Here is a 23,190-nt window from a genome sequence, read left to right on the forward strand (position 1 = left end):
GGTCCCTCTATGTGAGCAGAGACCCCCGGGGCTGTGCACAGATGGCCCTGCACGGGGAGGGAGTCCTGAGCCGTGCCATCCGCCACTCCCCTCGCTGGGACAGTGTCTTCATCTCCTCACCGTCCTCCCTGCACCCTGAGTCTTTCCTCCTGTCAGGGGTCCCCACTGGTGCCTGGGATTCCAGGGAAGCCTGATGGGGTGACCTGGCCTGGAGCGCCCCTGCTTTTCATTGTTCCCACTAGAGGCGCAGATGGGGGCCAGACAGGGCTCAAGATACACAGAGGAGGCCTGGTCCCCCAGCCCCAGCTCTTGGCAGGTGGATTCTGGGGAGTCAGGATCCCAAGATACTCTCTGCCGGCCAAGTTGCTGAAAGTGGGGGTGAGGGACGGGACACAGAGCTCATGGAACTTCCTGGTGCAACACAGCCTACTGCTATCACATGTTAGCTATCATCATCATCATCATCATCCCACGTGTGCAGATTGTTGAGTGTGGATACACCTGGTTTCTAATCAGCTCTGTGACTCAAATGGACCGTCAATCTGGGCAAACTTTGACCTTTCTTTCTTTCTTCTTCTTTCTTAAACTTTGACTTTTTTGAGCCTCAGTTTCCTTATCTGTAAAATGGGTATTTGAACGTGTGTACTTACCTTACAGGGATGCTTTGAGGCTCACGTGACACAGCCTACACAGAAAGGCTTTGGTGTGCGTCAGATACCAAATTCAGCATTCAGGCCTCAAGTGTTTATTGACTCCCCACCAGGTGCCGGGCCCTGCACTAGAGGCTGGGAAGTCAGCAGGGAACAAACACACAGTCTTCACCCTTCAGCCAGGCTCGTGGAGTTTACATCTCGTGGGGGAGGCAGACATTATCCAATAATCACATAAAGAAACCTGTAATTGCAAACTGTGCTAAGTGCCGGGGAGCTGAGGTGGTGCTGGTCTGTGTGAAGGTCATGCGAACCCAGCCTGGTTTCCTGGTGATGGCTGACGCTGGTGGGGAGCTGGCAGGGGTTCACGGGCCTGGGCCCCTGCTGGCCACTCGGACAGGAACACGGGGGTCCTGGCTGGTGGCATTCGCATGGGCTCGCTGGGACCCCGCTCACAGTGGCTACTGACTGGCTATGTGTGGTGGGTGAGAGGGACCTCCAGGAATCCCGTCTCCTTCCAGGTTAGGCTGCTGATCCAGGAGGTGAGGTAGTACCTTTTCCTGCTTCTTGGTTGGGACAGAAAAGCTACCACCTGTTTCACAGGTGGTCATGAGCACCTACTCTGTGCTCATCATGCTTCCAGCTGTGCGGCATTCAAGGGGATGTAGCCTCATCTCCATCTTCAGGGAGCTTAGAGCCTGACCACAGGGAGCTCAGATGTGCACACGAGTGTATCAGTCAATGAAGTAATTGTGCAAATGAGACCGGAGACAAAGTAGGCCTTCAAGCCACACAAACCCATTAGGTGTCTGGGCAGGTCCTGGGCTCCTAGGATGGGAGGACAGTGGTTGGAGCATGGGGTCTACAGGAGGCTCAGAGAAGGTGCAAGGTCATGGGGGGGGGGGCGGGGTAGGGGAAGAATGGTTGGGATGGAGAGAGATGGAGGGGAAGCGAAGGGAAATTCAAGGCTGGAGAATGGGAGAGCATGCCAATTCAAGTCTCATGGGGTGGAAGGAATCAGGGTCTTTAGCCCACCGCCCAGAGGTTTTGGGGATCCAGCTGACCCCCGCCCCCACAACTTCTGCGTTCCTAGGAAGGGACTCCCAGGGTCTCAGAACCCAGCTTGTTGGGATGGTGAGGAGGGCAGTGAGGCTCAGTGGCTTGGGCGCTCCGTCAGCCATTGGAGGAGGTGAAGGTGCGGGGGCGGAGGGGAAGGGGGTGCTTGTCACGGGGAAACCTAGGCAGGCTCCCATCTCCCTCCCTGGCTGAGCCCCGACTCTGCCCCCAGGGTGGCGGGCAGCTGGGGCCCTGCTCCACAGCCGGGAATAGATCGACCGGGACATGATTGACAGCAGTATTAATGGAGGGGCCAGGCATGTCACACTGCTGGGCGAAAGTGAGCAGGCTGCTGGGCCCAGCCCTAGGGTAACCCATGTTCCAACAGCCACTGGGGCACGCAGGCGTCTGGGAGGCCCTCTCAGGGCGGGGGAACCTCTTTAAAGCCTCACAGACGCATTCGGGCGAATCCAGCACCTGCGTCTCCCGCACCAGCCTGGCACAGAGCACCGTGCTGGGGCCCGTGGGCGCCCTGAGCTGCCAGACCCACGCCTCCCTCACAGGTTGCTCCCGGGCCAGGGCAGGAGACAGACGGGTAATAATAACAGCAAAGGCCCCTGTAGCACTTATGTGGTGATTTGTGTATGTGAGTTAATTTCATCCTCTGCAAAAGGGATTAACACTGTCCCCACTTTACAGGTAAGGAAACTGAGGCTGGCTCTCGATCTGTGTTCTTAACCACACACGGTGTTGCCAAACGGGTGCGAGTGTGAGTCTGGAGGGGCTCGTGGGAGCCGTGCTCAGGGCGCGGGGAGCCTGCGCTGGGCCTGGAGGGGGAGGAAGACACCCGCCTGGGGATGAGACACAAAGAGGCAGGAGGCCATTGGGGTTTGGGGGAGAGACGCCGGTGTCACGGACAGGCGGGAAGTGTGGCAGGGAGCAGAGTCGTGGCTGCTGGACAGCATGGGGGTGCTCTGCTGAGGAGAGGGGACCGAGGTCTGGGAGTCCCCTGGAGGGGCTGGCCGGGCTCAGTGCTCAAGGCCCTGGGGGCAGGGCCGCCGCAGTGGTCAGAGGCACAGGAGGCGACCAGGAGGAAGGCGGCCGTGGCCAGGGAGCTGAGAGGGGGGGTTCAGGCAGAAGTGCCAGCTACTGTGGTGAGAAGAGCGCCCGGAGGGTGAGGACCAAGGGTCCTGGAGAAGGGGCGTTCCTGGGAATGATGGGGGTCGGGAGACAGTTACTATTGTTGTGATTACGGAGTCTTTAGGGCATGGACCAGATTGTGTCCTGATTGGTTGCAATACATGATCTGATTTCTGAGTTAGATTTCACAGTAACCCCGGAAGGTGGGTGCTGGTGACCCCCATTTCACAGACGGGGCGGGGAGGACCGGAGATTATGGAACTGGCAGGGCACAGAGAAGGGACAGTTCTCCTTCCAGAGCTACCTCCGGGCTGGCCCTGGGGTTTGGGGCCCCCCTCTGCTTGTCTCCAGTCCACACAAGGCCTAACTCAAGTGCCCCAGCCGAGCAGGGCTGGTGGCAGAGGCTGTGGCAGGAGGGTCAGGGCCCGTCCAGCCTCCAGCGGGTGAAGTGGGTGATGATAGGAGGCACTTCCCTGCCTTCCCAGAGCCCCTCCTCTCTCCTAGAACATTCTGTGACTTGAGCGTTTGTCCTCATTAAACCAGACTCCCCTGGTTGGCTGCTGTCATTCACTCACACCTGGATTTGAATGAGTGATTTTAAGAGGGTGCAGAGGGGGAGGTGGGGGCGCTCACATCTCGGGAGCGTCACACTCTGCCCCCTGAAGAACCAGCGGCTTCTCCTTTGAACCCACCACCCGCTGAGTGCCGGGAGGGGCCAGGCCAGCCGGGTGACCTCCCTTGGGAGTGTGTCATCCTGCCATCTCCCCCCCCCCCACACACACCTGCAGAGGCTGACCTCGGACAGAGGCACCCTGCCACCCCCCCGCCATCCGGTCTCGCTGCCTGCCCAGTGGGCACCCCCGCTCCTCGTCTGCCCTGGAGCCTCTCTGATTGTCAGTTTAGGGCAAACCCCTCGGGGCCTGTCAGCCCGGGGCCTGTCAGCAGCAGCAGGGTGTACATCCTGGAGCCGGGAGAGGCTCATTAGGAGGCAGGTCTGTGCGGCTCCTGGGAGACTATAGATAGAGCTGCTGGGTGAGCCGGGGGAGACTGGGCCTCTCTGCCGTGTCCCTCTCCCTCTGTCCTGCTGAGGCTCACGCATGCCCAGCTCTGTCCAGCCCCAGGCGTCCCGGGACCCACAGGCACTGGCTCCCGCGCGGGCCTGGCGCTGCTGCTGACCGGCTGCCTGCCGCGGGGAAAGCCGCTCACTCGGGCCTCCCCTGTGGTTCCGAGGAGGGAGGGCCCACCTCACCCGGGGATAGAAGTTCTCAGAGGGCAGGTATGGCATTTAATCAGACCACGTATGTCCCCTCGTATGTGCGAGGCGCTGGTCCCGGGGCTGAGGGTGCAGCAGCGAACCTGGCCGGGTGGAGCTGGCAGCTTCGTGTGAACGGGAGCTTTCTGGGAGACGGGAGCTTGGGGAAAAGGCTGGGGGTTGCAGAACCACAGGTGTCCGGTGCTGCCGCGAGGAGGACGTAGCTGACTTCTCACAGCAACCCCCAGAGGCATAAACAGAGTCTCCGAGGCTAAGCCAGTTGGGCAGCGCCACCCAGCTCTTGGCTGGAGAGCTGGGGTTGCCACCAGAGCTGCAGTCCTCCCTGCCCACCTGCTCCATCTCTCAGACCAGGGCTCCGTGTCCGGAGCCCTTTTTGCTAAATCAGATGTTCGTGTGTGGGCAGCAGAGGCCCATTTCCTTGTCCCACACCCACATCTCTGGGGTGCTGTCCCCAGAAGTTACAGTTGGTCTGACACGAGCCTTTGTTGGACCTGAGCTAAGGCGTTGGGAGCCCAGGCTGCAGCCCTCAGGGGCATGTGAGGTGACTTGGGTGGCCCAGCCAGGGCTGGACAGCGACAGAGCTGTCAGCAGAGTAGTCACAGCTGTGTCCGGCTTGTGCCTGCCTTCCCTGTCCCTGGGCAGCGTTTCTCTCACCTCCTTCTCCCCCTCGCCGGGAGTTTGCAGCCTCCCAGATAATCGGACCCTGGGCTGCAGGCGCCGTCCCTGGAGCCTCGATTGCACAGGAATCTCACACTCAGTGTCTCCACCTCAGCTGCAAGTTCAAATCCCCAGAGGAGCTTTAAGCAAGTCCCCTGCCAGATACACCCAGACCCTTCGATTCTGAGTCTCGGGGGGTGGCTGTGGGGGGGAGGTATGGGCATCTGAGGCATCTGCATGGAGTTGCTAAAGCTCTCGGGCACCCAATGTGCAATCCAGGTTGAAACCAGGGAGGTCAGGAGCTCTGGCTGAACAGCATCAGCCAGGGGACTTCTCAAGCTCCCCGTGCCTGAGTCCTATCTAGGCTAATTCAGGCCTGCTGGCCCGGCGATTATTAAAAAATCTCCCCAGTGATATGTGGGTGTCCAAGCTGTGGCCGTGACCGGGGTCCTCCTACAGCCTCGGAGCACGTGGCTGTCACTGCTCCCTCACCTGAGAGGCTGGTGTGAGTGATCCGAAGAGAGGCACTCTTTCCTGGGGTCCCTGAGGCCCCCCCTTTCCCCCGCAGAGCTGGAGGGCTCTAGGGAAGGACTGGGAAACTGTGGGGCAGGGTCCTGGCTCAGACCCTCCGGTGCCCTGCCCGGAGCTGCTGAGAACGGGGCCTGGGGCCTGTGTGTCTGAAAGCTCCTGGTGACCTATCAGGCGGGCAGGCGTGGGTGCCACTAAGGTCACTTCCAGCCTTGTCATCCCAGGAACCAGAAGGTGCAGGTCAGGTACCCAGGTTTGGGTGCCCCTGATCTAAGTAAATTTCATATGAAAATGACTCGCATATGGCCGCATGCTCCAGGGGAGAGAAGGGGCATTTTTATAGCGCCCACTGCGTGCCAGGCAGGTTTCACCAGCGTGTCTTTGCAGCTATTCTGTGAGAACATGATTATCCCTGCTTTAACACGCTGGCTCGTGGCTCACAGAGGTTGAGTGACAGCCCCGGGCCCCCCAGCTAGCAGCCTACACCCCAGTCCACACCCCAGCCTCTTCCCACTCTTTCCCGCTCACCCGCCCACCTCCAGGGGCTTGGTTTATTTTCTTTCCACAATAATTCACCTCAGAGAGACATTGTTTTTGCTTCTCACAAGAATTTACAGGGTTCCTTTAAATGGTGGGCTTCTGTGCCCCCCGCCCTCATTTTGCATCTTAGTAACAGAAACCCAATCCATGCACGACCTGCGGGCATTCCTTCATTCCAGCGCAGTGTCTGCCCCAGCAGGGAATCCGCAGCCTGCCCCGTCCACACCCACGGAGGCTCATCCGAAGGCACACAGCGCCTCCTTCTGGGCTTGTGGAGCCCCGAGGCTGAGTCCTCAGAGACCCCAGGAGACGGCCACAGCCATGGGTGGCGAGATGATGAGATGCTAATGGAAAGCAGGCCCCGGCAGCCGCCTCTGCGTGCCCCACTTAGAACGGAAGGCTGGAGACCTCCCCAGACCCTGACCCTGCAGTGGGACCCGGGCGGCTCCCCCTCCCTGGGCATCCCTGGGGGACCACTGGCACCAAGGGTTAACCTGCAGCCTTCCACCTCCCTCCTCTGCCTCTGGTCCGCTAACCTGTTGCCATGGAAACAGGCTAAAAATAAATGGGCTTCCAGAGCCCAGCCCCATGCACAGGAGTCAAAACAAACTAATTAAAGCAGCCGGGCGAAAATGTGAAGATAATTACACCCTCACTCAGGAGCCAGTCGTGGCATGGAACCGCTCAGCAGGCCACCCTGAGCCGGGCCCTGGGCCCCTCTCTGGCACACAGGCTGCCTCCCACCACGGCCCCGAGCCCTGCTGCAGGAGAGCTCACCCTGCTTAGGCCTGAGATCGGGGAGCAGCACCCCCCACTACGACGGCCCCGCCCCTCATACATTCATTGTGCGGTTTCCTGCTGGGACTTGTGCCCAATCTGGGGTGGGCACGCAGAAGGCAGGGGAACTGAAGTCTGAGATGTTTTTCCATATCCTTCCTGACATCCGGGGAAGTCCCTGCACAGCTCTGGGGCTGCCTCTGTCCCTAAGACTTTTGCTAAAAGGCCTCAAGATAGTTCCTTTGTGTCTTGGGCTGCTGCCTCTCAGTGAAGGCCCAGAGTGTGAGAAGGGCCCCGTCTTCTGGTGGATGTCCCAGCATCCTCTCTGGCCTGGGAGCATGAGAAGGGCCCCGTCTTCTGGTGGATGTCCCAGCATCCTCTCTGGCCTGGAGTGTGAGAAGGGCCCTGTCTTTCTGGTGGATGTCCCAGCATCCTCTCTGGCCCGGAGTGTGAGAAGGGCCCCGTCTTCTGGTGGATGTCCCAGCATCCTCTCTGGCCTGGGAGCATGAGAAGGGCCCCGTCTTTCTGGTGGATGTCCCCCCATCCTCTCTGACCCGGGAGCATGAGAAGGGCCCTGTCTTTCTGGTGGATGTCCCCCCATCCTCTCTGACCCGGGAGCATGAGAAGGGCCCTGTCTTTCTGGTGGATGTCCCCCCATCCTCTCTGGCCTGGGAGCATGAGAAGGGCCCTGTCTTTCTGGTGGATGTCCCCCCATCCTCTCTGACCCGGGAGCATGAGAAGGGCCCTGTCTTTCTGGTGGATGTCCCCCCATCCTCTCTGACCCGGGAGCATGAGAAGGGCCCCGTCCTCAGGTGACGTGGCTGTTGGGTCAAGCCCATCCCACCACGGACCCTTTGTCCCACAGGACCATCAAGGTGGAGGTGTACGACTGGGATCGAGATGGCAGGTAAGCAGGCCGAAGGGCAAAGGGGGACAAGGATGGGGCAGCCACAGGGGAGGATGGGCCCCGCCCTCAACTGGGACTGAGGCCTGGGTTTTCCTGAGGGCCGTCCACTGCCCCGTGACGACCCCGGCCCGGCTCCCGGACACCGGAGGACCTCGGACCCGCGGGGCACGGTGCGAAGGACATGAGAGGCCTCTTTTCCTCAGACAGCTGCGGGCAGGTGCCTAACACCTCCCCCAGCGGGAGGCCTTGGGGTTTCTGAAACGTGCCTGTCGTGAGGTCTAGAGAGAGAGATGCCCGGAGCCCTCGGGACTCATCCTCTGGGCTCTCAGCCTTGTGGGGGGACCGAGGCGTGGAGGAGGAGCTCGGCAGTGGAAGGGAAGCTGGCCGCACAGGGAGGGACCTGAGCAGCAAGGCGGTGCCTGAGGAGGGCCCAGCCTGGCCAGTGGAGGGCGGTTCCCTCCCCTTCTCTGTCCCCAAGGACAGGGCCACTGGGAAGTCACAGACAGGACACAAAGGCTTCCGTCCAGAACCTTCACCGGCTCCTCCTTGTCTATTGAGCCAAGTCCAGGCACCGCCCCCCCACCTTTGTGGCCCCTCCATTCTCAGGCAGTAGCGGGGCAGAGAGGGGCTTTACACCCCGTGTCTCCGCTGGTCCTCTCAAGTCTGTGGTGTGGACAGGGGCGTGGCACAGGCTGTGCAAACGCAGCTCTAAGTCAGGCCCAAGCCTCTTCCCAGGAGCCTACCTTCCCCCGGGGCCTTCCTGTAGAGCCGCCAGTGCCTGCACCCCCGGGGAACTCCCGTGGCCCACGCCGTCCTCTTTAACCACATCACAGGCCAGTCGGCTTCCTATTTGCTCCCATGATTTATCTCATCTTACCTGGAGTTCTCCCTACTTCTCTTTTACTGAGAAAGCAGGGGACAGCCACCAGATGCCATTGGTTCCACCACCAAGGAGCTCACAGTCTGCATGGGGAGAGCTGTAAATCTGTAGGGAAAGTACGGTGTGTGCTCACGGCGGGGCAGGGCCCCTCCCGGCATCACCCTCCAGCAGGCACCCCAGGCCAGCACGTGAAGGTCAAAGGCAGCCAGCCACAGCGGGGGTCGCAGTTCCGCTTTGTACGAGGCTTTGCTGCACTTAATCTAAACGCCCACACAGGGGCCCCGAGGTGCAGACACTGCAGAAAACACCGCCAGGGCCTCCATGGACAGAGGGCTAAATGTCCTTTCAACAAGTGTTATTGGAGAAGTGACAAAGCTACAGAAAACTGGAGAAGAGCTTAATGAACACTGTTAAGCCTATCACCTGAATCTAACAAGTGTGACACGTTGCCATGTTTGCTTTATTTGTATTTTATTGATGTAATTTAAATTCTAGACATCACGGCATTTTTATCTCTAAATATCTCATTGGGAATGTCTAAAAACAATGAGGGCATTTCCTACGTAACTATGAATGCCATTATCACACCTGACACTTTGAACAGTAAGTCTTGAGTACCTTCTAATATTCATTTCCTATTCACATGTCCCTAGTTGTCACCCAAATACGTTTGTTGCTGGTTTGTTCAAACAGGAATCCAAGTAGAAATGGGTCCCGTCCTCTGGGGCCCTGCCCTCTGCTCCTTGACGGTTGGATGTTTGCTCCGTGGGTGACACTGGACTCCTCCCCAGGGACCCAGCCTCCCAGCTGGCGTGTGCCCTGGAGAAGAGGCCTGGGCGGGATGGAGAGCAGGGGCCACGCGAGAGGTGGGCTGGGCACAGGTCTCAGCAGAGCCTTCCTTTGCAGCCACGACTTCATCGGGGAGTTCACCACCAGCTACCGGGAGCTGGCCCGCGGGCAGAGCCAGTTCAACATCTACGAGGTGAGGGGGCGCCCGAAGCCTGGGGTGTGCCCGATGTTACATAGCTCCCAGCCACTGAGGCCGCAGGGAGCATGTGCAGGGCTGGGTTTCGCAGGTTCTCCTGTGAGATGGGTGTCCTTGTCTCATCCTACAGTTAAGGAGACTCAGTCTCAGCAAAGCCAGGGGACTTGCCCAAAGGCACATTTCAGTAGATGGCGGAGTCCAGGGGCAAACAGCCGGGCAGTGGTCGGCAAACTCATTAGCCAACAGAGCTAAATAGCAACAGTACAACGATTGAAATGTCTTGTGAGAGCCAAATTTTTTAAACTTAAACTATATAGGTAGGCACATTGTTATTCACTTAATTAGGGTACTCCTAAGGCTTAGGAAGAGCCACACTCAAGGGGCCAAAGAGCCGCATGTGGCTCGCGAGCCACAGTTTGCCGACCACTGGCCTAGGCTGATCTGACTTCAAATCTCTGAGCTAGAGTGCCCCCCAAAATGAGTACTCCCAACAAGGTGTGGGATGGAAGTGAGGGTGAGGCAGAAGGTGGGGGACAGTATCAGAGGGTTCCAGGCCTGAGAGCCGAGGTCCTGAGGTCAAGATGGCCCTCTGCCTTCAATGAGAGCAGGTCCAGGCCTTTTCTGGAGGGAGGACTCAGAGGAACAGGAGTCAGGGTGCCCCTGGCAGGGCCTGGAGAGCCTGGGGCGAGGCACCATCTCTCTGGAGAAAATGGAGTTTGCCCTCGAAGGCCAGTGCCCGCGGCTGAACCCTCGCTAGTGTGTGCGCTCCCTCTGGGGGGCCCTCCCACCTTCCAGTCCAGCTCAGCTCCTGCTCCAGTGCTGGCTTCCCGTCCGCGCTGCTGCTGGGGCTCGTAGCCTGGCTCTGCCTCACACGGGCCTGAGAGCTTGGCCAGGCTCCTGAAGCACTCTGCAAGGTCTCGGAGAATTAAATGAGCTTCCAGAACAAGGCCGGCCGAGTGGGCATGACGTCAGCGCTGTCTCCCAGCGTCCTGGGCGCCAGGAGAATGACATCTCACAGCCACCCCACGGGCGGGCTCTGGCCTCACGTTAGCAGCGCTCGGCTGGGGAGGCTGCAGAGCTGGCTTCGACTCCGTCACCGAATCTGAGCCCTCCATCCTCCCCCTCCCCCTGCATCTCTGTTCTGAGCGGGCAGGTCTTGTGTTCCAACTGCGCCGAAGCCCCCAAGGGCAGGTGATAGCCCTCTTGGCTGCCTCTCTCCACGGTCGTCTGGCCACTGCTGGGCACACAGTAGGTGCTTCTCAGACATCCACACACTGGCTTCAGCTGAACAAGGCCATTGTGAAGATGGAGTGTGTGTGTGTGGGGGGGGTGGTTCCTTTGAATTCTTCACAGGGAAGGCTTTGTTCTCTGCCCATCTCCCACCCGGACAGAGAAGCAGGCTCCGTCTCTCTCTGGCCTCCTTTAGGGAGATTTGGAGGGAAGGGAAGAGAAGGGAAGGGGAGGGAAGGGAAGGGGACAGATCAGTGGGAGTCTGGCTTCTAAGGGAGCTTGACAGATAACCGGCTCCCAGTTAGCAGAAAGGCTGGGTGACTTGTTTTCTTGGTCGCGGATCCCTGCTCCCTTGTCATCGACCAGAGTAACTGAGCGCTGGGAAGCAGGGCGCTGTTCCTGTTGAAAGGCCTGAAAGGCCGCCAGGCAGAAAGGAATGGCCTCAGGCGGCCGCGGAGGGTCCTTGCACTGCGGGGTGTCACGGGGAGGCCTGAAGACAGCACAGGCCTCTTCAGGAGGGGCCGTCGTCTGGGGCCCCAGCGTGACCCGGTCCGACTTGTACGTCCAGCTGTCTGCGGCCGCTCCGCGGACTCGACCTTCCCAAACCGAACGCAGCGGCCACAGTCTCCCCGCGGCCCTCCCGCCCCTGGCCAGCCTGTGCCGCCACCACGGGGGCCACAGCACCTGGAGGCCCCTTGACGACTGTGGCCCCTCGCCATCCATGGCTGCACCCTACTTCCAACCAGCGAAACATGCTGACATGTGTTCCCGTCCTTCCCGTCCACCCCACTGCCATCTCCCCTGAGGAGGTTTTGCACCGGCCCCTAACGGCCTTCCCGCCTCCTTCCGTCCACTCAGTAACCTGACCATATCGCTGCCACTTCAAGCCTGGTTGTAAGTCCCACCCCCCACCCCCCACCGCAGCCTGGTTCACTGGCGCTGGGGACGGGAGGAGATTCAGAAAGACGCCCACCCCAGCCGAGACCCTACAGGGCCGGACCTATGGGGCGAAGTCCCAGCTCCTCCAACTGTGCCCTGCCGCAGCGACCTGCAATCTGTGGGCGCACATGTCACCCCCATGAGGCCCCTAGGGTCTGGCCCCAGCCCTTCCCTCTGCCCACCCGCTTTGAGCCCACTCGGCCATCGATGCTCTCTGGCCCTGCTTGCTGGCTCAGCCTTGTGGCTTCATTCATGCAGGGGCTGCCTCTGGTTGCAGGCAGTGTCTCAGTGTCGTCTCCCCAGAGCCAGAGCAGCTGCTGGCTCCTGGGAGCCACTCCCTGACCCCTGGTACAGGAGGGCAGACCCCAGATTGGCGCTGGGGGCCCTGAGGACTCGGGGTGTGAAGAGAGGGAGAGGAATAGGCAGGCTTAGAACTCCAGGCCAGGGCTTGGGAGGTTCCTGGCCTGACCCCTAGGGGGCGCTGGTCCCCCTCATGGAACCTGAGGGCGGGCGAGGCTGGTACACGGGTGGGGAGTGCACGAAACCTCAGGATAAACAGGGCGTCTCTTCAGGGCCACTTCGCAGGAAGATCTGAGAACAAAACGTTGCTTTAATATTAAAACAGTTATAATTAGAGAGTGGAAATGTGGAATGGTGGCTAATTTAAAGACAACACAGAAGACTTCAAAGAAATGTGCTTGTGGCCTGATCTCGGGGTGACGCCCAGATCCCCAGGAGTCCATGCCTGCTCTTCAGCTGGGAGGGCTACGTTGGAGTAAAAGCTTGAAAGGCACTCAGTTCTCAAACTTCCACACCCTCCTGGGACAGATGGGGAAACTGAGGCCCTCATCTCAACACTGAGGCTGCTTCCCAAGACGGTGGGCGCCGTGCCACCACCCGGCTTTCCTGCCTGGGGAGGATTGGGGTCGTCCTGGGCTTCGCTCCCTGACTCGCACTTGCCACCTGCACAGCCTGCTGGCCCTCCCACCTGAACGTCCCTCCTGCGCCCCAAATCCAGCTCTTCCTTCTGTGTCTTCCTGGGGGCCCGACCCCTCCCTCTCTCCTTCCCCCACAGCCATGCCCGGGGCCAAGATCCGTGGTCACTTCTGGATGGCGCTCCTTTGCCATAGCTCATTACCTGGTCCAGCACCCAGAAGCCCTCAGACCAGTCACCTGGACTGGGGGTGGGGTAGTTAGTAGAAGTAATAAAACGTAACAGCAGCCTTCACACCCACAGAACTTACTGCATTCCAGACCCTGTCCTGAGCACCCGCCTTGCTTTGACCCATTTAGTCCCTACATCTCTCCATGAGGTAGCTGCCTTTTATTCCCATGTTGCAGTTGAGGAAACATCTGTAGACACCCCCCTGGGTGTCCTTCCTCCTCCCCTCGCACTCACCTCCACCAGGCCCCGGCATCCCAGAGCCTGCTGTGACCTCGTCCCCCATCAGCTCAGAGGTCATCAGAGTCCCTGCTCGCTGCTGGGTGGTGGTCCGGCATTTTAGTTGGCATTGGAGGTTCTCTTCCAGCCCGCCCCCTTTAATCTCTTCCACCCTGTGGCTCCCCAGTCCTGCGCTCCTTTCCCCCCAATATCTCCTGACCGGGATGCCCTCCTCCACCTCTCCACGCCCAGGTCCTTCCTGTCCCTCCACGTCTTTCTGCGGTGCTTCCCGCTCAGGGAGCGCCCCCCCCCCCCCCCCCCCCGCGATGCTCCCGCCGGAATGGTCCTTCCTTCGAACAGCGCCTTCACGTTTCCGACTCCCTGGTCTTGGTGGCCCTTGTCCCCTCTCCGAGGACATAGCTTCTTTCTCCACTGGAGTAAAGATTCTAGAGGAGAGGAACTGGCACCCCATCCCACCCCACCTGGCAAACATTTGTGAAGGAATGTGTTGGCATTTCTTATCGAGGGGCCTGAGGCTGGAACCTGGCTCCTAATTCTGTCACTACCCAGACCAGCTCCGCGCCCTTTGGCAAAGCACTTGGTGTCTCTGTGCCTGAGTTTCCTTGTCTCCAAGCTTACACGGGAAGAACAGTTCAGGAGGTCCTAAGTGGCTCTCAGCATCCTCCAGGCAGAAGAGACCCCAGGAGGAAGGACAGGAGAGGGGGAAGAGGGAAGGACAGCAGGTGGGAGGTCATCTTGCTTTGCTCAATAGGAGGTTAGGGAAGGGCTGGGCCTAGACTTGCACAGAAAAAACACAAAAGAGCTGGTGAGGCTCAGGTTAGGTACCAAGGTGCGCAGGCGATGCCCCCAGAGGGCTGCCAGGCCAGGTGCCCCGGCAGCCAGGGCCTCCGCCTCACACCGCTGGCATCTCACACTCAGGACTTTGCCGTGGGGAGCTGTCCCGCGGGGCGCAGGGTGTTTGGCAGCCTCCTTTGTCTCTGCCTACTCCCCTAGTCGTGACAACCACAAATATTTCCAGACGTTGCCAGATCTCTCCAAGGGTGGGGTGGGCCCCCAGTTAAGACCATCGAGTTAACCCACCAAGAAATGTTTGTTTAGCACCTACTGTATGCCTAGCTAGGGCTGAGGTATCTTCTCTGATGACGGGTTGGGTTTGGAATGAAAGCTTACATGCGAAGAACGGTTAAGGAGGTTCTAAGTACAGTGTGAGGGCGGTGGGGGAGCGGGGGAGGGGGAGGGAGCTCACAGGCCCCAGGGAGCCCTAAGGCTGGGTCTCCAGGGAGGCGCAGGGAGGGCTGTGGGGGGCGGGTTCCCGCTGAGAGATCAGCCTGCGCGGGCTCAGGGCAGGCATGGGCAGGGCCCCTTTGCAACATCGAGCTCCTCTGGCTGCATAGGGTGCGGGGTGTGTTGGGAAGTAGTGGGAAAGGAGGTTAAGTAAATATTATTCTTGGTGTGTTTGCTTGTGGGACACTATGTCCCATCGGGGAGCCTGGTTGCGTAAGTCTAGATGCCAGGCTCTCTCAATCTAAATGCCTGGGCCTCCCCCCCCCCCCCCCCCCCCCCCGGGATGGCTGATCTCAGCCTTCTCTGCTTCCAGGGTCTGGGCCACACCCTGGCTCTCCCCCCCCCCACCCCCTCAACACCCCCCCACCACCACCTGGAAGCCCCAGGGGTCCAGTCTGTCAGTTTGGAAGCCTCTTTCTCACCTGGTAACTGTTTTTTCCTGCAGGTGGTAAACCCCAAAAAGAAAATGAAGAAAAAGAAATATGTGAATTCTGGCACCGTGAGTAGCCAGGCCTCCGCTATGCTGTTGGGTAGACACTGAGCCCGGAGCGGGGCCTGGTGTCGGGAGTCACGAGTGTTTGTGTGCCCCTGCGGTGTGGGAACTAGACCTGGAGAGTGGGGGGTGGAGAGGGGTGGGGCCCCGGAGCCACCGCCCAGGGGGAAGGCGCGCTTAAGGCTGTAGCACAGCAGGCTCAGTGATTCAGACTGAGAAAGCCCAGAGAGAGACTCCCATGGGACTTCCTGCGGGCGGGAAGAGGAAAGGAGGCGCAGTGATTGGGCCCTGACTCCGGGAAATTCCCAACTGAGGTGCTTTTCACAGGTTGTTTCCTTGGGAGGCAGTGTTATCATCCCCTGTCATGACGGAGGAAACCAAGGCTGCAGGCAGGGAAGTGACTCAGCGAAGGTCACGGGCTGGAAAGGGGGGTGGCAGTCAGCTCCCAAGTTACCTTCAGAGCCTGCGGCTGCTACGGGCCGGGCGCTGCTTGCCTGCGACCATCCTGGGGTCACGCTGGCCCAGCAGCTTCTGGGGACTGATCTTCATGCATTTATCAATAAATGGAAGGCCTGGCCCTACTGGCATTTATATTCTAGTGGGAGGAAGCAGAAACAAGTAAATATACATACGTGTATATGCCTGTGGGTGGTTATGAGTGCTGTGGGGAAAAGCAAAGTGAAGGGATAGGGATGCCAGCAACAAAACTACTATCCTCCTTCCTTCCTATATAATAAAAGCCTAATATACAAATCAACTGAACAGCAGAATGACCAGTTGCTATGAGGCGCACTGACCACCCGGGGGCAGACACTCAGTGCAGGAGCTGCCCACAGCCCACAGGCCTCAAGCCAGCCAAAGCAGGTGCCAGCAGGGCCCCCCCCCATCACCCCACCAGTCACCCCGCAGAGGGAGGTGACTGCTGGCAGCAGGGGGCGGGGCTGGTGAGTGGGTAGTGCCAGACTGGCCAAGGCGGGTGCCAGAGGGGGGCCTCCCAACTGCCCCACAGGTCAGCCCTGATCTCTGGCCAGGCCTAGGGACCCCCTCCCCCATGCACGAATTTCATGCACTGAGCCTCTAATATAAAGTAGTCAAGGAAAGCTGCTCTCAGGTGACATTTGAGCTGAGATTCAAAGAAGATGAGGAAGCAAGTATTGAGGATATTGGGGAAAGAGAATTCTAGTAGGAATCAGCATGTGCAAAGGCCCTGGGGTAGAGCCCACAATGCATTTACAGAATAAGCCAGTATCTTTGCAGGGCAAACATGCCCAAGTTCTACCCTTCATGGCCCTTCCCACTCCAGAGGTCCATACATCAGCGAATGCAGGGAAACTTAGTCATTTGAGTCAGGCAGACTGCAACCCTAAACCCAGAAGAGGCCCTAGTCAGGGGTTCTGGGGGTCCTCTGAGGACCCTCATTTTCTCCATCTGTAAAATGGGGCTGATAAGTTACTCTTACTCTGCTTATTGCACAGCGTGGCAATGACAGACACAGGGGAGACACAGGCCTAAAAACGGCACAGTGGTTTGCTTATCCACAGGGGGCGACCCCGGCTTCTCTGATTGTAACTTTCACAGACAGGCGTGGAGTAATACAGGGTGGGGCAAAAGTAGGTTTACAATTGTTCATTTGGAAAACAACACAATAAGTAATAAATAAATAAACAGTACAAGAATCAACTGTTTCTCACGCTCTAGACTGTAAACCTGCTTCTGCCCCACCCTGAATTTCCTTTGCCCAAAGCCACAGGGTTTCTCAGTGGGATGCTGTCGGCGTTTTAGGCGGGACCATTCTCCATCTCACAAGACTTCCCCTACGTTGTGGGGTGCACCCCAGGCCTCAGCCCATAGCTGCCGACGGAGCGCCAGTCATTGCGAGACCCCCAGAATTCTCCCACACGTTCCCAGGTGCCTCTCTGGGAGGCAGCTGAGAAATATTGGGTGTACAGTGTTAAAAAGGTTTGACAACCACTGACCTCATCCAGCTTTCTTACTTAGAGGCTCAGAGAGGGGACGTGCTGTCTTAGGTCACACGGTGAGTTAAGGGCAGCGCAGGGCTGTGCCCAGGTCTCCTGACTCCCCTTTGCTGCAGCATTTCCCAGTCTCCATCTTAAAAAGAACCACCCAGTCTGCTTTCTAAAATGCAGATTCCCAGGCAAGTTCCCTGGGCTCCAGGCTGGGCCCAGCCATCTGTGCCTAGTGCTTCTCAGACCCTACCTACCACGAGAGAATCTCCTGGGATCTTGTTAAAATGGCAAGAAGCATATATATATGTTCGATTTCAGAGAGGAAGGGAGAGGGAGAGAGAGATACAAACATCAATGATGAGAGAGAATCATTGATCAGCTGCCTCCTGCATGCCCTCTGCGGGGGATCAAGCCTGTAACCCAGGCATGTGTGCCCTTGACCGGAATCGAACCTGGGACCCTTCAGTCCACAGGCCGACACTCTATCCACTGAGTCAAACTAGCTAGGGCCGTTTCTGCATTTTTTAGTAGTAACTCAGTGACTCTGACCATGCTGGTCCAGGGACCCCACTTTGAGTAGCAAGTCTCTGGGTGAATCCACGGGCAGGCAAGGTAGGGAATTACTTCATCCCGGGCCCGGGTGTTCAGCTCTGGCTGCAGGTTAGACTCTTGTGAGGAGCTAAGCAGCGGTTCTCAACGTGTGGGTCGAGACCCCTTTGGTGGTCGAACGACCCTTTCACAGGAGTCACCCAAGACCATCCTGCATATCCGATATTTACATTACGATTCACAACAGTAGCAACATTACAGTTATGAAGTAGCAACGAAAATAATTTTATGGTTGGGTCACAACATGAGGAACTGTGAAGGGCCAGAAGGTTGAGAACCACTGCGCTAAAGTAAGATCCAGGGCCAGAGCCCTGCCCCAGAAACCCTGATGCCATTGGTGTTTTAAAAGCTCCCCAAGGGGTCTCCTAATTGTCAGCATAGAGGCCACTGCCCTAGTCCATTCCTCGTGAAAGGAGGCTTTGTCCAGGTGCCTCAGGCTGTGATCACCGTGGGTGGGGGTCTCTGAGGCCCAGCTCAGCACTCGCAGACCCTCTCATTTTGAGAGCGAATGGCTCATCAGCTTTGTCAAGCAGAGGCCCTACGCACCCACCTAGTGAGTCGATGAAGACGGCTGAATGTACGCGAGCAGGGAGCTCCCCAAATTCCAGAGCGGAGGTCTGTGATGCAGGGAAATGGCCCCTCCCCCGCCTGCCTCATTTAATGGGTTTCAGCTGCCAGGCTTTCCCTGGTCTCCCAGATCCCAAGTCATCATGACCCGCTGCCAGAGGCTGCCTGTCTCGGCGAAGCTGATGCCAAAGCCGCCAGAGGACGTAGCTCAAGAGGCCTCTGCTTGGGAGAGGGGGTCCTGGGTGGCCAGTGCCCCCCCCACCCCACCCCCAACCCCGGGAGAGACAGGCTGCTTACGAGGGTCTCGGGTCTGAGGGTAGAGATGGAGAGACGCCAGAGGGAGGGGACAGGTAAGGCTGCAGATAAGTGTGGACCAGAGAGGCACGTGTGAGGATGACTAGCACAGGGTGTTGGAAGCGTGGAGCTGGCCAGCCTGGCGGGTGTTAGGACTGTGTCAGGAAGACGCTTGCCCTCCACGCTCCGCTCCACACGGGGTCTGCAGTTTGGCGCTGAGGTCAAGAGGGCAAGCTCAGACAGGCCTGGTTCCCATCTCACCTGGCCACGTGCGGGCAGCGTCCTTGGGCACATTGCATCACCTTGTTGAGCCTCAGTTTCCTTGGGGATAAATGGGGGTAATAACAGCCCTTCCTGGGGCTGCTGTGAGCCCCGATTGCAGCGATGAAGGCGCATGGCACGTGCTGAGGCTCCCGCTGACCAGCTCCCTTTTGTTTTCAAGGTCACGCTGCTGTCCTTTGCCGTGGAGTCAGAGTGCACATTTCTCGACTACATCAAAGGAGGGTGAGAAGACGTGCAGCCCCGTTTCCGTGGCCTCAGGGAGAGGGAAGGGGCCTCAAACCAGGGCAGGAGCAGCTCTGGCCCCACCCTGGCCTCCGCGAGGCCCTGGCTGGAGTCTGTGATCCTGGGCTCCAGGCTGCCTTCCCAGAGCTCTGCCTGCCCTGGAGGCCGGCTGGCTGCAGAGGGTGTTCCTGGGCCAGGCAGCCAGCCGGGCAGGCCAGGTCCCTGTGCCCAGAGGAGCCCGGAGGTGGTGGGGACTCCATGCCAGAGTCCCAAGGGCTTGGGGAGGTGGAAAGAGCCCTAGACGAGGAGTCATGAGGCCCGGGCTCCAGACCCCCTTCGCCCTGAGTGCTGGATTCCTCGGGCAGGTCACTGTCCCTCCCAGGGAATCGGGTTCCTCCTGGGAGCACAGAGGTTGGAGTTTGGTGGATTCTAAGATTCCTTCCTGCTCTGAGCTTCTGATATCCCTGGTGTGTCTGCGTGGCAGCGATGAGCCTGCCTGGTGTCGTGGGGGACATATAAAGGGCAGGAGAGAGTGGAGGATGGGCCAGGGAGTCGTCCCAGGACCAGCAGTTGGTCAAACACGAATTTAAGGAGCAGGAAGAGCCAGAGGTGTCAGGGTCCGGGCCAAGGCAGCCAGGGAAGCCTGGAGGCTCCAGCCAACAGCTCATGGAAAAGGAGCCGACTGCCAAGGACAGGTGCCAGGCCAGGGTGTGGGTAGCCAAGAGCCCACAGGTGCAGGCAGGTGAGTAACTACACCTGTTTGGAAAGGAGACAGGTAGGGCAGCTGCCAAAGGCTCATCCCAGCCAAGTGGGCACTGGGCTGCCTGGTTCTCCAGGGCAGAGGCGAAGGCAGGGCCTGGGAAGCCACGCCCGCTCTCCCTGCCACGGCTCCCGCGGGCTGGAACCGCCGTCTCAGGTGGGAGGTCTCCTTACCCACTGCGCACACACCCTCCCACAGTCCCCCGGAGGCCTCCTGTCCCCCCCCCCCAACCCCCAGCCTGCTCCCCACCCTGCCCTTGCTCCCTTCCCTCGTCAAAACCGCTCTGTTCTCCATCCACTAAGCAGCCACCCGGTACATTCCGCAGCAGCTGGTAATTTCCAGTCCTGCTTATCCTCTTTATCCTTCTCATTTGCAGAATACCCCCAAGGTACAGAGCACAATGGGCAGGGCGACGAGGATCTTCATTTTATTTTTTATCTTTATTGTTGAAATTATTGCATATGTCCCCCTTTTCCCCCATCGACCCCCTCCAGCAGATCTTCACTTTATATAACTTTCCCGAGGCCGCGGGCCTAGTGGCAAGGTGCCTCCTGTCATGACTGCTGCCTTTCTTCCACAGTCGTGACTCTCCCTGCCTGCCTCCGGCGCCCAGGTGGGGTGGGTGCAGGTGGGGTGGGTGCAGGTGGAGACGGCCGAGTTAAAGGGCTGGGCACTGTGACGTCTCCTGGAGCCGCAGCGGTGGGCGGCTGCTGCGCAAAGCTGGCGCCTGGTGTACCGGGCAAGTTAGAACACCGAGCCGCCCTAGCCCTCCCCTTCTGCACCCGCCCCACGCCTCTCTGCACTCGCTGGAGAGCCTGAGAGGCTGGCTCCAGGCCGCGAGAGCCCGCACGCGTGTCTGGGCAGGCAGCTGATGGCGACATGTGTCTAGGGATCCTCTCCTCCCTGCCCGCCCTCCCCTGCCCACCTGGAGGGGTGGGGGAGGGAATGGGCACCTCTGCCCCATGTCAGAGATGGAGCTGGTTGCTCAGCAGCCTGCGTTCTGCCCTGCTGTGCCCTTAGGCAGGAGAGGTGAGCCTGCCGGGAGGAACTTTCCCATCGATACCGCGTTCCAGTCCCTTCATTCCCTGAGTCATTTCAGAACCCAGAGCAGGGAAAACTGCTTAAGGAGCAAGGCCTGCCTGTGCCCTCAGCTGCAGCCCTGCAGGCCAGAACCACCCTACCAGGGCAGCCCAGGGGGGCAGGCTCTTACCCGCCAATGTGTCCCCTCTTCCAATGAAGACATAGCCTCTGTATTCCACCTGAGAGGTGACAAGGAACAGCAGGTGAATAGAGTAGGTCAACTGCTATAACAAATAATTCTCCAACCTCAAGGCTTAGTACAAATAAAAGCTTATGTTTCATTCTTGGGGTGGCAGGATGGCTGGGGAGATGCTCCACAGTCACTCAGGGACCCAGGCTCTTGCCATCTTGTGGCTCCTTCTCCCTCAGAGCTTAGAGTCCATTAGATGCTCTGCCCCCAGGCCGCAGACCCGGGCGAAGTAGTGTGGGGAGAACTGTTTCTGGCCAGCAGATCCTGGCTTGGGTTTCCTGGTACCCACGTCCTTCACACTTCTGGGGGACAAAGGGTCCATGAGCAGTAGCCCAGCTGTGACTAGGTGGAGAGAGGGCTGTGGTTCTGATAGGGACCATCTTCTAAATGCAGGTGAGGTGAGCCCTGTCTCATCTTACATCATCCCTGGCCCCAACTTGGAACCACCATAACAGTTCCCCACGTGTGATCCCAGTCAGTGCCAAACTTTGCACTTCCCAGCATCCTGGATGAGGCCAGCGGGTGTTCATTAAAGAAGCAGATTCTGGTCCCGTCTCAGACCAGCTGGATTGGCATTCCCGGGAGAGGTGCCCTGGGATCTTCCTTTTCAATACGCTCCCTTGATGTCTGTGTTCATTCAGTGTGTGAACCATGAGACTAGACTCTCTCAAGGGCTCATGTCTTGCCAGCTTTGTTCTGTTAGCACCCAGCACAGAACCTGGGACAGCCAAACCTCAGCAGTGTCAACCCTGAATCTGAAGCCTCAAAACCTAACTTTTTTTATTATGGAAAAATCCCAAACACGTGCAAAAGTGCAGGGGAGGTATCATGACCCCCAGGTGCCCTTCGCCCAGATTCTGCCATTACCGGCTCCTGGCCAATCTTGCTCCACCCCCTCTCCCTTCCATGCAGTCATTTTGAAGCAAATCCTAGACATAGTTCATTCCCCCAACTACTTCAGGGTGTGTCTCTGAAATTTAAGGACGCTCTCTGTCAAATATAACCAAGTATCGTAATCACACCTGACAACTGAAAGTTCCTAAATATCTAGTCAGTGTTCAGATTTCCCCAGTTGAGTTCTAAAGTTTTTAATTGGCTTCTTTGAACCCCAAATCCAGGCAAGAGCCATATACAGGGGTGGGCAAAAGTAGGTTTACAGTTATAGTACAAATAATAAAATAATTAACAAACAATGATATAAGAATAAACTGTGTTTCATGTACTCACAAGTTTTGCCCACCCCTGTTTTGGGGTTGGTTGATTTGTCTCTTAATTCTCTTTTCTTCTATCAGTTCCCTGCCCCCCGCACCCCCGCACCTGGAGGGGGCTTGCTAAGAGCTTCCTACCCTGCAGACAGCTTCTGATTCATGGTTCTGCAGGAGACCTAGGGTCCTCCGCGTCCCCAGGTGATCCGCTCCTGCTGGTCCCTAGGCAGGTGTTCCAGAACGTGCCACGGACTGGCCTTCGCTGGCCGCGCCCCCCGCAGTGCCCTCTGTCCCCGTGCGTCCTGTGAGCAACTGGTAGATGCTCTGGAGGCTCAGTCCGATTCAGGTTCACTGGGGGCAAGACAACCTCATGCGTGGTGTTTGTTCTTCCCTCCGGAGATGGACAATGTCTATTTGTCTCCTTTTCTTTGTCAAATAAGTTTTAACCCTGAATCTGACTGCAAATTTGAACACAGTGAGACTCTACTTCACGGCCTCAGGGGGCCCAGGGGCAGGGTTTGGGGAGCAAATAACTGGGCATAATCACTTGCCCACACAGAGCATCTGTTGTCTTCAAAGAGCTTCACACCTCCTGGCTCTTGTGATGCTCACAGCAGCCCTTTGCGGGGTGGGGGGAGGGGAGGCTGGCGTTACATCCCAGCTTTCCAGATGGAAAGACCACACACGGGCCAGCAGCGGGCTGGTGGGCCCAGGCTTCCTGCCCTCCAGCCCTGCTCCCCCTCCCCCAGCCCCGCCTCTGTCCAGGTAACGCCCTGCTGTTCTCCTTCCTCTAGGACCCAGATCAACTTCACAGTGGCCATCGACTTCACGGCCTCCAATGGTGAGTGGGGGGTGGCAGAGGCTCTGGATGGGGTGGGGGGTGGGGGTGGGGGGAGGGAAGGCTTCACAGGGCTGTGGTGGTTGCCCTCGCTGGCAGCCAGGTCTTCCATACGCTCTGGCCTCGTCCTCCCTGAAGAAGAGGTGCTTAGGCCCCCAGAGCCAAAGATGGAACCACCGTCCTAACAGGTCTGGGCCCTGAGCCACAGGCTTACCCTTGAGAGCACCCGGTCTCCCTGAGGGACTAGGACCAGCTGCTCTGGGCCCTGGAGAGCCCTGGAGCGGAGGTGCTTGCTCACGGGATCGAATCCCACACCCTCTGCCGTGCAGCCCCCGGGCTGGAGGGGAGACTAGAGGCAGGCCTGAGCGCCTGGTCCTCCGTGAGGGCAGACACGCAGCCCAGGAACCCTGGTCCTCTCCGTGCTGGGGCTGCCCC

The 23,190-nt window shown here is 58.7% G+C and overlaps 1 protein-coding gene and 1 long non-coding RNA gene across 8 annotated transcripts in view; one reads left to right on the forward strand and one right to left on the reverse strand.

Annotated features, from left to right (window-relative positions):
- The window catches only part of CPNE5 (copine 5), an 86,535-nt gene that overhangs the window by 57,345 nt on the left and 6,000 nt on the right, over positions 1-23,190 (forward strand). For 2 of the 7 annotated variants that reach the window (XM_059701829.1, XM_059701830.1), the window contains 5 exons: positions 7,487-7,528; positions 9,315-9,390; positions 14,694-14,747; positions 18,621-18,682; positions 22,712-22,758. In XM_059701829.1, coding sequence (XP_059557812.1) covers positions 7,487-7,528; positions 9,315-9,390; positions 14,694-14,747; positions 18,621-18,682; positions 22,712-22,758 — 281 coding nt within the window. Of the gene's footprint in view, positions 1-7,486; positions 7,529-9,314; positions 9,391-14,348; positions 14,367-14,442; positions 14,462-14,693; positions 14,748-15,010; positions 15,069-18,620; positions 18,683-18,738; positions 19,425-22,711; positions 22,759-22,843; positions 22,944-23,190 lie in introns of those variants that run through there. The other 5 variants (XM_059701833.1, XM_059701832.1, XM_059701834.1 and 2 more) reach the window with 5 other exon arrangements.
- On the reverse strand, positions 11,510-14,831 carry LOC132237392 (uncharacterized). Its single transcript, XR_009453522.1, has 3 exons — positions 14,671-14,831; positions 12,962-13,736; positions 11,510-12,153 (listed from the first exon to the last, which is right to left on the reverse strand). It is a non-coding gene; the product is annotated as an uncharacterized LOC132237392 (long non-coding RNA).

The sequence above is a fragment of the Myotis daubentonii genome, chromosome 6 (assembly GCF_963259705.1).
Source record: "Myotis daubentonii chromosome 6, mMyoDau2.1, whole genome shotgun sequence".
Classification (NCBI taxonomy): Eukaryota; Metazoa; Chordata; class Mammalia; order Chiroptera; family Vespertilionidae; genus Myotis; species Myotis daubentonii.